This window comes from Nannobrachium achirus (genome assembly GCF_963921795.1).
Source record: "Nannobrachium achirus genome assembly, chromosome: 13".
Classification (NCBI taxonomy): Eukaryota; Metazoa; Chordata; class Actinopteri; order Myctophiformes; family Myctophidae; genus Nannobrachium; species Nannobrachium achirus.
This window is the reverse complement of record NC_137833.1, coordinates 46,415,048-46,432,656: the sequence shown is the minus strand read 5'-3', so window position 1 is coordinate 46,432,656 and position 17,609 is coordinate 46,415,048. Positions and strand designations below refer to the sequence as shown.

The 17,609-nt window shown below is 44.6% G+C and overlaps 1 protein-coding gene across 1 annotated transcript in view; it reads right to left on the bottom strand.

Annotated features, from left to right (window-relative positions):
• The window catches only part of antxr1d (ANTXR cell adhesion molecule 1d), a gene marked incomplete at its 3' end in the record, with an annotated part of 62,973 nt that extends 45,700 nt beyond the window's left edge, over nt 1-17,273 (bottom strand). Inside the window, exons 1-9 of the mRNA XM_080741052.1 lie at nt 16,995-17,273; nt 9,682-9,753; nt 8,723-8,794; nt 7,436-7,517; nt 6,095-6,125; nt 5,833-5,906; nt 4,853-4,921; nt 3,227-3,307; nt 2,938-2,998 (exon numbers count right to left, since the gene is read on the bottom strand). Coding sequence (XP_080597178.1) covers nt 2,938-2,998; nt 3,227-3,307; nt 4,853-4,921; nt 5,833-5,906; nt 6,095-6,125; nt 7,436-7,517; nt 8,723-8,794; nt 9,682-9,753; nt 16,995-17,167 — 715 coding nt within the window. The 5' untranslated portion in view covers nt 17,168-17,273. The remainder of the gene's footprint in view (nt 1-2,937; nt 2,999-3,226; nt 3,308-4,852; nt 4,922-5,832; nt 5,907-6,094; nt 6,126-7,435; nt 7,518-8,722; nt 8,795-9,681; nt 9,754-16,994) is intronic.
• Nucleotides 17,274-17,609: the final 336 nt, after the last annotated feature.

The window sequence follows — 17,609 nt, the reverse complement described above, 5'->3', positions numbered from 1 at the left end:
GGGAGACCACTCTCTGGGGCCTGCCATCATTATAGGTGAAATCTTTCACAAATCTTCAAAACTACAAATAAAGAAACAAATATTTTGTCGTTGTCGGGTGAAAACCTTGTATGTCCAAAACCGTTCGTTTTGCATTTATCATTTAAAAATGATTTAAAGTAGTGAAAACAGCAGATCTACAAGCACACAACGCCTCACACCGCGAGGCGTTGTGTGCTTGTAGATCTGCTGTTTTCACTACTTTTGTGCGACGGTCTTGTATGATGAAGCAGGGCTTTACTTTGCGAAAGAACGTACAAATTTGAAACTTGGAGATACAAGGTTTCCACCCGACAACGACGATTTGTGAAAATACCACAATCTACAACCTCAAAGCGCGCCGAGCTTGTAGAGCGCCTATTTTAGCCACACGACACAATCATACGACGAAGGGCAAAAAGCTGGCTTTAGTTCTAAAATGGGGCCAAAGACACTGATTGCTGTGTAATCAATGTCTGTTCAGCGCGTCACCTTCACCGTCTCCAGCCCTCATTAATTAGGCCATAATAATCGGGACCTTGGTAATTGCGGGTCCTTGGACGCGGCCCCGGCTTTCTTTAGTTCACTGACCATTAGGCTGCTCATCAATCCAATGATGAATGAAGCTGTTGGAGGACATGTGGGGACATGCTTGACAAAACTGAAGGTCTGAGGGACTCCAGACTGTGGCTCATAATTAGAACCGGTGCATATCACTCTTGTTATTTATCGCTCCCTGTCTCGCTGGCTGGTTCGAGCAGCTGTTTGTGTTTCGGGGCTACTTTCTCTTATCAAGGGGCCGTCATTTGGGGTCCCAGCGGCCCAGTCCTATGGATTAGCATTTAACCTCAGGCCATATGTAGCTGAAAGGGTGGAGAGAATGCATGGGAAATGGATGGTCCCAGGTTTGACTAGATTTTTGGGGGATTATTCTGATTTCTACTTGTATGCAACCATACATTCATTAACCATTTTCAACCTGCCATTCCTATTTTGGGAATATCATTATGGCAAACAAATGAAAAATGTTTCCTATAAAAAAATTATTACAGGTGCGACGCATTGTGAGCTTGTATATCAATGTAAAAGAAGTATTCGCACATCCACAACTTGGACAGTGAAAACAGCCGACAGTGAAAATAGCCGATCTACATGCTCACAACGCCTCGCAACGCGAGCAAGTAGATCTGCTATTTTCACAATGAAAAAATTAGTTTTTCATGCACAAGGAATCCTGCACACTGCTCTTGCTCAGCAGCCCGTTTTTATATAATTGACAGATGTTTCGTCCCACTGGACCTTCATCAAAGTGTCTCTAAGACAATAGTTTGTCATGTTTGCTTGAGCTTGTATACCATCAATTTCACTTTTTTTTTGCAAATGAAATGAAATTATGCCTCTGCTCTTCTCTCTTCTTAGTAAGCTCCACCCTCCAACCCCCCTCCCCCCTCTTCTCTCTCCTAACCCTGAAATCACATTATAGAAGCACATATAATGGGAGCTGCAGTAGTGGTTGCTGTAGTAGCAGCTCCAGAAAGCACTCTCTTAAGTGAGTCCTAATAAGGTCATGTCAGACCTCATTCATCCTGCTGGCTATGCAACAACGTCATGGTGGCAGTCTTCTCTCTCTCTCTCTCTCTCTCTCTCTCTCTCTCTCTCTCTCTCTCTCTCTCTCTCTCTCTCTCTCTCTCTCTCTCTGTCTCTCATCCATTGCTGTTAGTTTCTGGCACCACGGTCCAAGGGCAAGAGAGATGGAACTCGGAGAGAGAGAGAGAGAGAGAGAGAGAGAGAGAGAGAGAGAGAGAGGGTGGGGTTCGACGGGGCTAGAATGGCTGTTTAGCATATAGGATGTGGCAAACTAGGCCAAGAGATGCAGCCATGCTTAAAGATTCATGGCTAATTCCACTGACCAATGTTCTGCCCCCACCCTCCACCCTCCACCCTCCACACACATGCTGGCTGAGGCAGCTATGCTAATTTCCCTTCGGCCATGAGTGACAATACGCTCACTGTCACTACGTGGCCATCAGCTTCCTTCCGTGTGAATTCAGTCGACCTCACGTTCCACTCCAGATGCCTTTTACATGTCTGTCGTCTGACATAATCACACACTGGCGTTGCCCGTCTCAACCATTTATTCATCACAGTATCAAAACAGTCAAAATATACTGCCAGTCTGCAAGCCCACCTTTCTTTTCTTTTTTTAAAGAGGTAGTTCACCCCCAAAATAACCTTTTCTTTATCGATTACTCACACCATGGAGACTTGAGTTCAATAATATTTTTTGGTTTTCCTAAGACAAAGATTTGATTATAGTAAATTTACCAGCATTGATTCCGGATGGGGACCCAAATGCATTTGGGTCCCCATCCGGAATCAATGGGGGTACATTTATTGTAATCACATTATCACAATTATTTAAACTAGTGAAAACAGCCGACACAACGCCTCGCACCGTTGTGTGCTTGTAGATCTGCTGCTTTCACTACTTTTGTGCGACGGCCTTGTATGATGAAGCAGGGCTTTGCTTTGCGAAGAAATTTACACATTTGAAACTTGGAGATACGAGGTTTCTGCCCGACAGTGACGATTTACTTTGTTGTCCACCCAGCCCCCAAAATGGAACGAAGGCTGTCATTTTATTTAATTTTTGGCCGGTCTGGACCGGCCGGGAATGAACCGGCCATTCGGGAGTTGTCCTGCTTTTCCCAATGGCCAGCACGTCCCTGTATCCACCTGTTTCCCGGAGAATTTACTGTAGCATTATGTGTGGGAAACATCCGGAGAACCGCTGACGTACAAGCTCACGTCACGTTGCAGACCGTTGTGAACTTATAGATCACAAATGCCGCACACCCTCTGCGCAATGCACGATGGGACGTTGGAAACTTGTGGATACAAATCTTTTACATCTCTTACCTCCAGCACACACACTGGACGGTTCCGCCGCCAGGATCTCAATGCAGGACTTCTTGATAATCTGAGAAAATAGTCAAGAGTCAGTAAGAGAGTGTGTGTGTGTGTGTGTGTGTGTGTGTGTGTGTGTGTGTGTGTGTGTGTGTGTGTGTGTGTGTGTGTGTGTGTGTGTGTGTGTGTGTGTGTGTGTGTGTGTGTGTGTGTGTGTGTGTGTGTGTGTGTGTGTGTGTGTGTGTGTGCGCGCGTGCGTGTGCGTGCGTGAGAGTGAGTGTGTGAGCGTTATGTTTTATACCGAGTCGATGATTCCTGTGAGGGACTGGAAGCCTCCCCATACTGGGAACACGTGTTCCACTGTGTCTGCTATGGTAGCCAGCTGGGGAACACACAAACAACACAGTCACATCCCTAGTGGGGATTTAAATGCACCTCATTAAAATAAACCAGGGATTCCCACACTTTTGTTGTAATCTCTGGGACCCCAATGAATCTACACTGTAAACAGTGTTTATTTAACTCTGAGAGTGAACAAACAGAACGGGTCCATTTCAGGGACGTGCAGAGAGTGTTAGAGAGGCAGGGGCTTAAATTTCTAAAAGGGCCTTTTGGTGAAAATATCGAAAATAGCAGACCTTCAAGCTCACAACGCGTCGCAGCGCGACGCGTTGTGAGCTTGGAGGTCGGCTATTTTCAGTGCTTGATACCACATTGAACTAATCCTTATCAAGTAAATACTGGATATGTGGCATAACGGCATGGATTTCTAGAGAGGGCAATTCTTTCAACATAAGATGCTGCAATCAAGTTCAGGAGAGTTTGGACAAGGCAATTCTCTTGAATGCTGCCTTCAGGTGTGGCATGGAAAGAGGGCATTTACATTTAGTAAAAACTGTATTCATGGTCTGGAGAGGGCACTTTTTGGAGCTGTGTGAAGCACAGGCTCCCTATACGTGGCTGTGTGGGTCTGTGTGTGTGTGTGTCTGTCTGTGTGTCTGTCTGTCTGTGACTGTGTGTATGTAGCCTGAACTTCCTAAACTTCGGCACGCCACTAGTCCCACAGTTTTGCCACCACACACTCGCGCCATATGTCAAATCGACCGGCTTACTCGGGAATCGTGGGCTATTACTTTTCTAAGAGAAAGGTTCTATAGTTTAATTGATATTAATTTATTAGTGAATTAATTTTCCCCATTGAATCGCAAAAACTCACATTCAATTATTTCTCTCTCGCAAACCATAGGGGCTAGAGTTTCAAGACTTGGAGAGGAGGTTCATAATGATTTCAAGGATTAAATAAAAAATAATTGTGTCATTTGGCCGCATGGTGGCGCCATAACACCCCACTTTACGTTTTGGCCTGTAACTCTTGAACCGTAGGTCGGAAAATTAAAAATATGTTTTCCCTGGATTCCTTGGGTCATAACGCATCTCCCCATATAGGCCACGCCCATTTGCGCCATGATAGATTTTCCGCCATCTTGAATTTTCTCCAAAACACACTTTTTGCTCCTTTTCCTACATATTTTCTTCAAATGTCACAAAAAACGGTACACATGATCCACACACACACACACACACACACACACACACACACACACACACACACACACACACACACACACACACACACACACACACACACACACACACAGCTCCACTTCACACGGGTGTGATTTTTTAGGATAGATTCATCATTGTGTATGAATGTGCATAACATTTTCCCCATACAGATGCTCAGGTGTCTTGACTTTACTTTACTCTAATTACCAGCCTATAATAAGTCATAAAAGCAATCGTGGTTTTCACTGTCTGGCACTGGGTGATCACAGCAGCTTTGGAAAAGAACCGAGTGATCTTGGGCTCAACTGGGTTGCCCACCCCTGGTTTATGAAATGTCTTCAGTATTCTGCCGTAACCCTACCTGCGTCTGGTTGAATTCTTTGACACCCACGCAGTACACAATGGCTCCCAAAGACCTGGCCCTCTCAGCCTGCAAGTACAGAAGAGACACAGACGAACCTGTAATCACACACTGTTTGGCACAACACCCCATACAGTATAAACACTGTCCCCTTTTCCAAACACACTGCAGTAGGTCACCAACTCTCACTTTGTGTGGGTACAATTGCTATTTGAATGAGCCTGACACAATTTGAGGCTGACACACCACACATTCATAGCTCTGCAAAAGAAAAGTAAGAGGTGAATCGTAAATGGGCTGCATATATAGAGTGTCGAGACGCCTCAAAGTTACAGCGTATTTCACATTCACACACCGACAGTGGAGGACACCATGCAAGACACAGACCTGCTCACGTGTCTTGCTCAAGGACACTTCGACTACAGTACTTTAGGTGCTATAGACCAGCGGTTCCCAAACGTTTTAGCCCAAAACCCAAATGAGAAATTAGGCCGGGACCCAAACTAGTGAAAATAGCGGATCTACAAGCTAGCTAGAAAATAGCAGATCTATAAGCTCACAACGTGGCACGAAGACAAAAAATAAAGGGAACCATAAAAATGTGTCGACGACCCACAAATGTGTCCGTGACCCAGTGTTTGGGAACCGGTTCTACAGACAACAATGAGTCATTGTTGCTTTACACACCACAACACCTCTGTTTTCCTGAGATACAGCTATAAGACAGCATTCATGCTTTTTGCACCATTGTAACTCAGCACCTGCATGCCTCTTAGGGACAAAAAGATAGTACCTTCCCAAACTAAAACAAAAGCAACAATGATTATTTCACCATGATAATATACAGCAAATATCCTTTTGGGAAAAGCGATACTTTATATTCTATTCCTTTTCACAAGCTCTGTGGATGTGTGTAGTTTTTATTACTAGTATACATACAAATGTAAAGTGACACGTGAGAGTAACGCATCCCACAGTACCTCTCGTTGAGCCGTGTCAAACTGCCACTCGTTCAGCTCGCCGTCGGTCAGAGCGATGATGACGCTGGCCGTCCCTTTAGAGCGCGCGCACACACACACACGCACACGCACACGCACACGCACACACACACACACACACACACACACACACACACACACACACACACACACACACACACACAGCCATTGTCAGTTAACATTATCTGACATCCAGCTGGATACAAAACAAACGGTGAAAAGTGAACATCACATTTGTGCTTACCAAAGTTCTCCTGATAAATCTGCATATTAGCCTGCAATTACAAAAAGAGGGCGTTCAGAGGGATGAAGACCCTGTACACAGCAGGGCCTAGAGACCCCTGTGGTTCCATTATGAACACTTTTAAAGATTAACCACTTGAACCCTAGTACCACTCTTCTGGGCATTTCATAACACATGCGGACTGTACCGAACCAAGCATGGTTTCAAACGGTACCACACTGACCGCTAAATTATTATTGAATAGGACTTATATAAGCAGTCCATGGGCCCCTGGGCCTAAGAATGTCTCAGGGCCCAACACAACTGCCTTTTTATTCACATTCTTCTTTAGTGGCAGACAAAAATCATATCGTCCACCACCCAATCATGCTCAGGTTTGCTGGTTTGAATCGTGAAGCATGATGAACCCCATCCAATCACATCACGGGAGCGATGCAGCGTGAATAAACACAGGAATGACCCCTGCAGCTAATAAGAGGTCCAGGTGCGTTATCTGTTTAGTGCTAGACTACTACTCCTTTACAACCACAGCTAATCAGACCAGAAAGCACTAGAATGAGTTTGGGAACAGATACCATGAGACAAAAGATAATATAACGAATAAAATATTTGTCGAATGGGAAATTTATTTTTATTTTATGTTGAAGAAAGGGAACTTGGCAAAACACTTTCACTTTTCTGACGAACCCACATATCAAAAGACTCCCCCAGGTGATAAAACAGTAAGCACTGCTATGCAGGAAACTGGTTCAATTGCTGTCATCTGCGTTTTAAGTACATGTATTTGTCTCATAACATAAGAAACACCTGCACACACGTGATGGTGAAAAAAATTAATTTTTACACTTCCAGGCCAATACCACTAATCCTATCTTACACTTAGAATTACTTATGTGTTGTTAATTTGTGTGTCCGCCTAATGGCACACAACAAAGTACAAAATATAAGTCACGGGTGGGGAGTGGGACATTGACAAGTTTCATATTGCGAGATTCATCAACCTCAGACAGTTCAGAGACACACACACACGCGCCCGCTCTCTCTCACTCACTCACACACACACACACACACACACACACACACACACACACACACACACACACACACACACACACACACACACACACACACACACACACACACACACACACACACACACACACACACACACACACACACGTTTGTCTGTCTGAGGACGAAGGACGAGTATACAGTACAGACTGGAATAAAAGCACCGCACCCCAGAACCCCACAAAGATCATTTATCAGCTCGTTTTATCATTCAAAATGTCTGCTCATTCAAGAACATAATTGAACAGCATCTTTAAGCTTAAGCCTTACCATTTCCAAGCCTAAATTCATGTAAGTGTCTCCTCCAGGAACAACTCTCCTCAGAGCCGTCAGGCCCCCAGTGATGGCCTCCCTGTCAGGGTGGGAGAACAGAACACAGTGTGTTAATGAGAAGAACACACACAGTAGAACAGTGGTTCTCAACCTTTTCAGGTCTATGACCCCTGAAAATAAGCATGTTTGAACTGGGGACCCCCCACCCTGATAAGCACTTGGAATGTAGGAGTTGAGGCATTTCATTTTCGGTTCCACGAATAAGTATTGTGAAAATAGCCGATCTTCAAGTGCTGCGAGGCGTTGCGAGCTTGTAGATCGGTTATTCTTGGTATTTTTCTTTTTTCTTTCTTTCTTTTTTTAAGGCACCGAGTGCACGGCACTGAGTGCAGCGCTATGAGCTTGTAGTTCTTGTGAAAAATCTTGAACAAAACACATCCCTGGAACAAAATATTTTGAGATGGGGGGCTACAAGAAATGTACAGTCTACAAACTCAAAACACGTTGACATGCTTCTTGCTGTTTTTGATGTTTGCAATTTGAATTGGAATCGTGAACAGTAACAGTTTTGGACATATGAGGTTTCCATCCGATAGCAACAATATCTTTGTATGTATAGTAGCTATACATATTACTGTATATATTAACAGTGCCATAAGACTTGTGCTGTTTCCCAGTTCCATACTATATAGTGTCAGTATCAGCATGTGACTTCTGGCACTGTTATGCTACCAAAGCCTTCCAATCTCCTCAAAAATATGGAAAGCTGAACTAACGACTGGAGCCTAAAAATTAAGCCATATCAGTTTTGGGTCGCGGAAAGAAAATCTTTTGAGAATGTGGGTCTGTGGAGAAAACACTTTGAAAACCCACTGGTATAGGATTTCACTCAAGATAAATACGGCAAGGCCGGACACGTTTGTTTTGACCTACTCGGTCACACACCAGATGCCAGGCTGGAATTTACAGGACAATTCAGATACCATCAGATGATATGTGAATCAAATGCTTTCATCAAGTCGTTTTTTTTTTATTGGCCTTTTACCGTAAACCCAGAAAAGATATTTAAAAACATATTGTTGAGAGAATAGCATTTGTGGGTACATACACAGTAAAATGTAAAAAAAAAGTATCCATTTGTAACTCCAAAAGGAGTACAAATTTAACCAAATGGATGCTTAGTATACAGGTCCATTCGGTTACATTTGTACTCTCTCAGAGTTTATTTAACACAATGTATACTGTATAATATCAATAAGGCAGCAGCTATGAGAAGTGTCCTACCTGTTCTCAGTCAGTTTCATGATGGTAGTTCCTCGCGTGGAGAAGACGATGAAGGACATCCTCAGCATGGGGCTGGGGAAGACACACAGTGGTCAATGAGGAACACAACCCACTCCAAAGCAGGCCATATCATGTATCAGAAACCTCTATGTCAGGGGTCTTCAACTAAAGGACCCCTTAGTTGAGATGAAGCAGGGACCCCCCCCACCACAACCTTTTCAGAGATTCCATATAGTTTCATTGTTTGACAGCACAATCATCTGTGTATCAATCATGTCAATTTGTCTTTTCAGATATTTAACCACTTGAACTGTCAATACTTAATAAAGTTGACCTTTCACTATGTACTTAGTCTGCTCTTTCTACCCTCTAGTCTACACCAAACCTCTTTGCCAAAAATAGACGATCTACAAGATTACAACGCCTCGCAGCGCGAGGCGTTGTGAGCTTGTAGATCTGCTATTTTTGGCTAAAGTTCTCAGAATAAGGACAGTATGGTTCACGTGGTTGATATAAAAAAGGAGAACAAAGTTTTGGAGCACCTCCTGTAGTAACTCTGAGGACCCCCTGTTGAAGACCCTTGCTCTATGTCCAAAACTGTTACGTTTCAAGGAAATGGAAACAAGAGCCTGTGATCCAATGGATTCGATGCAGTTATAATTTAGTCTTCTTGTTAATATTTTTCGTTGCTTAGACAGTAATAAATCCCACAGACACATGTAACCACTTTCAGCTTGGAGTCCCTATTTTGGGCATAGGTGTAAAAAAAAAACGGATCTATAAGCTCAAAAAGCATTTCTTTATGATGCGTTGTGAGCTTGTTCATTGGTTATTTCCGCTACTTTCGTGCAACACTCATGGACAAAATAGGACATTTAAGAAAAAAAAAACATACATTATGGAAATATGGAGATAAAAGATTTCTGCCTGACTGCAATAGTATAGATCAAATTGTTTACCTGATAAACTTCTCCGCCAGCTGCTCCACGAAAGAGTAGATCTCTATCCAGTGGTTCTTTACACTCCCGGACCTTAACAACAAAACAAAACAATATATGAAGCATTTCTGTTGCTGATGGTAGTGCAAATATGATGTATTTGAACATCAATGCCCAGCAAACAGCGTGAGCACTGACACAGGAGGAAAATCACAACAAAGTTGATATGTAGATTGTTATAGTATCAGAAATGCCTCCAGTATAGCCTAAAAGGCTGGATTGAGTATTGGTGAGTATGCGAATCTATGCACCGATCTGCATGTAATTTATCACATGATGAGTTATGAGTTTAGTTTTTAAGTCGGTGTTGCATCAAAACACCTCTAGCTGACAGGCAAGGCAACGCAAGGCAAGTTTATTTCAGGCAATTCAAAGTGCTTTACCACTCTGAAAAGCATTGTCAGAATCGGCCGCATAGGCAGAATCAAAGTTTGGTGTGACCGTACCCTAACACCTAACAGTATATCCTTAACATCAAACACCTATTCAGGACACAGAGCAAAAAACAACAACACCACACAATATGCTGTAAATAGGCCATTTGAATATAACGAAAACAAAATAGGTCAAAATGAAATACAGGATAGTGGAGCAATACATTTACGATGTTTTTGAACCTCAATGCCCACCTAACAGAGACTATGTGAGCACGACTCAACCACGGGAGGAAGTTCACAACAAAGACAGCTTGGGTTGTTTATATACAGTCAATTATTAGACCAGGGAGCATTCCTCAACCCGGCCCACAGACTAGAGCCCGACAGATGCCAGATTTCTGGGGAGATCCTGATTTTGGAGCGACCTTAGACCACCGATTGCTGATAATTATTCAAACAATATTTTGTCAAAACAAGCAACATTTTCTAATCAATTTGAAAAACGTAGAATGTATTTAATTCAACCAAATGTAAAAAAAATAGCTGATTCATTCCGTGTGTGGCTATGTTAGTCTGTAGCATGAGCTGCTGCAATACCGCTGGTGACCACTGGTAGGGCCTGTATACACACACGAACACACGCGCGCGCACGCACGCACGCACGCACGCACACACACACTCTTTTTTTCATTTTTGAAAACGTTTATAACGCTTAATAATATGCTCAAAATAGGCACACCAGGTTGAAAGCTGTTAAAAATTGGCACAAATCGGTTCATAAAAAGAAAAAAAAAACGAATCATTTCCGATACACGTATATCAGCCAAACCGACATATGGGTCTGGCCCTACCAGCAGAGACACACATTCCATTATCCTGGACCTGGGCAGTGACCAGCCTCCAGTGAGAGCTACTGGTAATAGCCTGCCCTGGCTGCAACAACATACTGCTGCATACATTACAGTGGGCCTGTCTCTCTAATGAAGGCCAGTCCCAGGGGGCTGCTAATGGGGGCTAATTGCTACTGGGGCAGAGGATGGAGGTTAGATGGGGACAGATGCGGCAGTCTGCCTCTAGCAGACACCGTGCAGCAGGCCGGCAGCTGGGCCTGTATGCCTCTGTGCACACGTGCGCCTACGTGTGTGTTTGTGAGAGGGGGAACAGATGGTCCCACAGCGCACGGCCAGCCTAACAACAGGTTGGGGGCCCGTGGAGTGTAAAGGCTGTGACATGCACAACAGAGGGACCCCAGAAGTAAGACTCTGCAGGGGGTGTGTGTGTGTGTGTGTGTGTGTGTGTGTGTGTGTGTGTGTGTGTGTGTGTGTGTGTGTGTGTGTGTGTGTGTGTGTGTGTGTGTGTGTGTGTGTGTGTGTGTGTGTGTGTGTGTGTGTGTGTGTGTGTGCGCGTGCGTGCGTGCGTGCGTGCGTGCGTGCGTGTGTGTGTGTGTGTGCAGGGGTGTCACACCAAATTCTGGGCCCTGGGTACAAGGAAAAAACCTATGTTTCTATGTCAGTGGTGCTCAAACCTTTTCATATGAAGGACCCCAAAATTATATGTATTTGGCCACGGACCCCCCATCTCAAAATATTTAGTTCCAGGGACCCACCAGAAGCAAAATTTGAGTACAAATAAATGTTTGTTCAAAGATTTGCACACATTTTCACGACTTTTCAAAAATAGCTCTAGATCTACGAGCTCGCAGCGCAGCACTCGGTGCCGCGCTGTGAGCTTGTATATCTGCTATTTTTAAATAGCTGCTAAAGTATACAATAATTAAGGTCCCTCCACCTTGGGCCCTAGTAACTCAGTCCCACTCCCCCCCCCCTGCTAGCATGTTGATGACATCAGGGAACAGAGGGGCACAAAGCAACAACTCAGCAAGGGGCTGTAAGGGTGTAAGGGCGGGGTGGGACAGAGGGGGGGCGGGGTGGGACAGAGGGGGTGCAGGATGGAGGTTGTAAACCGAGAAAGTCTGGTCTGATTTTAGACCTTTTAGATTCATGATGCATCTTTTGTGCCACCCATTGGTTTAACCCCTCGTGATCATCATTCACCAGCTCGTTTCCCTGTAACAAATGGCGTGGCACACTTTAAAGAAGAACTCATCCGGAAGGACGCATAGATCATTCATCACTCTATTGTTTACAAGTCAGACAATTATAAGTAAACTTAGCTGGCTAAGATTATAATTGTGCAAAATGTTTATCTGTCACGACGTTGTGTTGATTATTGCACCCCACTTCTCTGTTAATCATTTTGACTTTAATGTCTCCACAGTGGCAGGGTTTGCATTTCTTTCGCAGGCTACAAGGCTTTAAGGATTATATTTGTATATTATAATAATATATATGAACAATCCTTAAATATACTGTATTGTTTCGGCAAAGAGATTTATTGGTGTCCCTCTGCTAAACAAATACATTCCGAGCAGTCTGTTTAAAACTTTAAATGAAGCTCTGCTGTAATGTTAGCAACTGTCACAATTGCGATAAAAAACAAGTCTCTTTGTCTACACAAAGCACTAATCTGAGACCTCTAGAATAGATGTGTGTAATTATGTGGCTTTTATTAGACGTAAGACGTTACGTAATGTTGCAATTCGACTAAACGGCGTGCAGAGCAAACGCTTGCTCCTCTTTTACAGACTTGGCTCCCTGATGTCCTCACCGTCTCGATTAGACCACTTCAGATCTGCGCCACTGCTATCATCTATCATTAAAGTCTTCGTTCGTTCTGGTTACTGGCTGGTTGCACTTGGCCATATGCCCAAAGCTACTTATAGGGTCAGTGAAAATAATGTATAATATCAGCACCTACTCTAGCAGCACCCAGACGAAAAAAAGGAAAAGCCACAAGGGTTATTATTCTATTTGTGGGCTACCAGATATACAGGGGAAACGCAGCCTGGTATTTGGTGTGGCTGAGAAAAGAGCGATGGAATGCAGGGAGCCAGTGGTGTCGGTTGCTCCCCTCCTGTGTCTGTTGGACACAGACCCCGGTGCAACGGAACCCACCGCCTCTCCAATCTGCATGCGTTGACGTCATCCGGGCAAACAGACGTCTGGTATGGGCACCATGGCAGTGGCCAAACACCAGAGCTCAACCTACACTTAAAAATAGAAGCCGTTCACTTGGCTTCATGAGGCGCATCTCAACCACATGAGCCACATTCCTAGATCGGCTATAGAGATGTGTTGTAGAGGGGAAAAAGGAGGGTTCTTAAAGTAGAACCCTGGGGGACTAATAGTCTTTTCCTGCCAATTGTACTATCGTTTTTTGCAGAGAAAACAGGGTGTGATGCGGCGTGGCTTCCCTGTGGATCTCTGATGTCATGTTGAAGACATCATGTGGATGACGACAGTCTTGGCCAAATATGGAGGGACGAGTTGGATGTGTGATTACGATTCCTTTTTGAGCGGTGCTCCTGGAACAGGAGCTATAGCTCCAACATCTGGCTTTCTCCGGTCAAATACCAATGGGAAATCACGTTCGAAAATGTCCGGGGCTTAAGTAAACTGAAGCACGGCTACAATGTCCGGCCTACATCCTGTACGATTGAAAACAGGGGGAAAAAACGTGTTAAAAAATGTTCGGGCCAAAGTTTGTTTGTTTGTTTGCCAGGGTCCCATTGGCCAAGCTTCGCAGGACGTGTTGTGATTGGCAGGGAAATGGTAAATAAAATGGTAAATGGTGCATTTATATAGCGCTTTTAATCCAAAGCGCTTTACATAGATTGTGCATTACATTCACCCATTCACACACACATTCATACACCAGTGGTGGAGGAAGCCATGCAAGGCACCAACCTACTCACCGGAGGCAATTAGGGGTTCAGAGTCTTGCCCAAGGACCCTTCGACATTAACTCAGGGGGAGCCCGGATTCGAACTGGGAACCCTTCGGGATTTATACCCTTCGTGCTCTAATACCAGTTTCTCTACCCCTGAGCTATGCCGCATGACGTTTGATGAAATTAACTCATACAAAGCACTGCTTACTTCACACTAGGTGTGATTTTATTTATTATTATTTATTAAGTAAAAACAAGCACAAGAACTTTGTTGCGGTGGTCTGGGCGATTAGTCATGGAGTTGAGGACACACGCAGGAGTCGGACCCCCTCAGACACAAGATGATGCAACTCAAGGGGCTTATCCTCTAATTGCAGTTTCTAAACAAACGCGCACCCCCTCAGACACAAGATGATGCAACTCAAGGGGCTTATCCTCTAATTGCAGTTTCTAAACAAACGCGCACGCACGCACGCACGCGCGCACACACACACACACACACACACACACACACACACACACACACACACACACACACACACACACACACACACACACACACACACACACACACACACACACACACACACACACACACACACACACACACTCTTCTAGATGTCTCACCCCTAGGAGCCATGCTGTAAAAACATGTGTTTGGACCCGTTTTGATTAGTGTAATTACACACACACACACACACACACACACACACACACACACACACACACACACACACACACACAAAGATTCTTATTCTGATGAATACAAATCTTGACTTGACACATCATCATATTACTTTCGATCACATGGTAGGCATTAGATTAGGACCCTATACGTGGCACTTTGAGGTCTAAAAAACGACCCACATTTAAACAAAGCCGAGCAGAGCAGGGCCTGCTGCTGCTGTGGCATCCAGACAGGCAGATAAACAGTGGCACACCAGAGGGCTGCTCATGCATGTCATGCCAGCCACAGTCAAATCCTCAACGTCAATTTAACTCGGAGGAGTGTAAAAATCAAACCCAAGTTTGAAGTGAGCGGTGGTGCATGTGTGTGTTTGTGTGTGTGTGTGTGTGTGTGTATACAGGCCCTGCCAGTGGTCACCAGCGGTATTGCAGCAGCTAATGCTACGGACTGACTAACATAGCCACACACGACACGAACAAAGTCACTCTGGAGGAGCGCTGGCCACCGCTAAAAAATGAATGCAAACTAAAGGGGGTGTAAGTGTTTTTGTGTGGGGGGTAGTGAAACAGCAATGATTACTATCAGAATATAGAGCTGGAACAGAACATTTCAGAAATAGATAACTTTGCAACCATTTTGAACATTCCAGATTCCAGCTTTAAAGCTTGTTCTCTGTAGATGAAGACAGGAGCTGTCTTCTTGCTACTGTATGCTTCAGAGTACAGTCCCAGCTGCTTATGCTTATCATAAACACTGCTCTGTACTCTTAACGTGTTATGACATGCCAGGCTGTTCAGCGTCCCTGTGTATAATCTCACCTCTCTCAGACCCAGCCCAGGCCCCAGATATGACAAAAATGTCAATTATGATGTCTGAGAAGTGCTGATGGAGCTGCTGCACTGCTCTTTTGGAGGCCTATTGCTCTGTGGTAGTTCAGGAATATTCAGAGTTAAATGCTATTATGACGAAGATGAAAATAATAATAATCACCATAAATGAGGAATAAAGACATTGTTATAATGTAATATGAGCAGCATATCAATTAAAATCAATGGCTTTTTGTTATGTTTAAGATGAATTGTTCATATGTGACAGTGGAATATAACCACATTTACTCAGATAGACTATTAAGTAGACTTACAAGTAGGCCTATACTATGCATTTAAGTACAATTTTGAGTCATTTTAACTGAGTATTCCATTTTATGATACTTCTACTCCACTGAATCTTCAAGGCAAATATTGAGCTACTTTGTACTCCACTACAATTATTCGACAGCTTTGGTATAGTTATACTGTACGTTGCAATATCATTAAAACCAATGAACATATGCATGCAGCATGCGTGCCACAAAAATATGAATAGGGGGACTTTTACTCTACATTTTACTTAGGCTAAAGTAGGCCTAAACCCTAAACTAAATGTAGGCTATACTGGCTGGACACTGCTTCTTCGGGAATAGGGAACTTCCACAGTTCCACCCCTGTTTAATAACTCACTTATTACTGTATAACAATAGACACCTATAGACTGTGTGCAGGGAGAGGAAGGCCAGAGACTACCATTAGTCTACATCTGCTCCAGCTGTGTCCTGTAGGCCGGCGTCATCGGCCTGAAACTCAATCCATCCATCCTGCCTTGCCGTTGCCCTGCCCACAAATCCACATCCCGTGGGGAAGAAAGGCTCTGTTTTCCCCCTGCCTGCCTGCCCCGGTTAGGTCGAAAAGAACAACTCAGCGTCCTAGAAATGACTGACCACCAGAATAACAGTAGTCTAAAGTTACAAACTAGCTGGAAGAGGGAAAAAAACTCTTTAATGCGTTGAGCTTCAAAAGTGTTTCTCAAACATAGGCCTACAAACACAAATAAAGCATCCAATGGACGCGTGCATCATGGACACATGGGGGAGAGAGCTCAATGCATAGCTAGGCTACTCCGTCGCAGGACGGTACGTTGAATTGTCGCTTGCCGAATCATGCCGACAACAAGAACCGTGTGCCGACCGTCATGATTCGGCAAGCGACAACTGTCAGCTGCTTGGAAGTCGGTGCTTCTGTTGTCGGCGAGCGACACGGCGGCACGCGCGACAAACGCGCAGTGGCGTCAGTTCAGAAAAAGCTAAGGTATGGCAACTTGACTGGTGGCGCGCGTGCAAGACACCAGTCAGAGTCATGTTGCCATACCTTAGCAACAACAGGCACAATGAAAAGTACATTTTATTATTTCCCCCCGGTAGCCAAGCCAAGGTATGGCAGCTGCCAAAGCTTGCCATACCCAATTGACGCCTCTGCAAACGCGTCGCCATGCGCTCTCGGCGTTTCCAGAGCATCTGGAGGCGTTGCATGGCAGTGCGCGGCGATGTGGAAGAAAGTCACTTAGTTAAAGTCATAAATAATAATGGGAGGGGGGGGCACACTCACTTGTCCAGGACAAAGTAGAGGTCGAAGGCACCTTGACAGGACCTCTCCTCCTCCTCCTCCTCTTCTCCTCTCTCCCCCTGCAACTCTCCAGAGGACGGCTGCAGAAGGAAGATCCCCAGCAGGAGCAGCACGGCGATCAGAGACACGCGAATAATCCGCGTCTGAAACGCCATCTTATTCCCAGGTTTAGTTTTGGGTCCTCAAACCCCCACCACCAGTTTTTAACTCTCCGGCAATAAAACTAACGCTTTGTTTTTCACATCTTCTCGCGACCACGAAAACGCCACTCTCTGTCTGTGAACAGGCTAAACAACTTGTTGTATGTTGTTGTTGTTGTTGTTGAGGAGGTCCAAGGCATACGGTCGGCTTTCTCTGCTCCTCCAAAGCTCCCGGCTCGGCTCGGCGTCTCTCTCTGTCTCTCTCAAACTGCAGAGCAGAGGGGAGGGAGGGGAGAGAAAAGTTGTTGAGCGGAGCAGCAGGATGGATGGAGGAGCGACACGCAAGGAGGAGATACAATGCTTCTACTTTCCGGCATGAGACATTAATATGATCCCATAAATCCATCATCGTTAGCAGCATAACGCCAGTTTTTTTTTACACCAGAGTTGGAAGAGC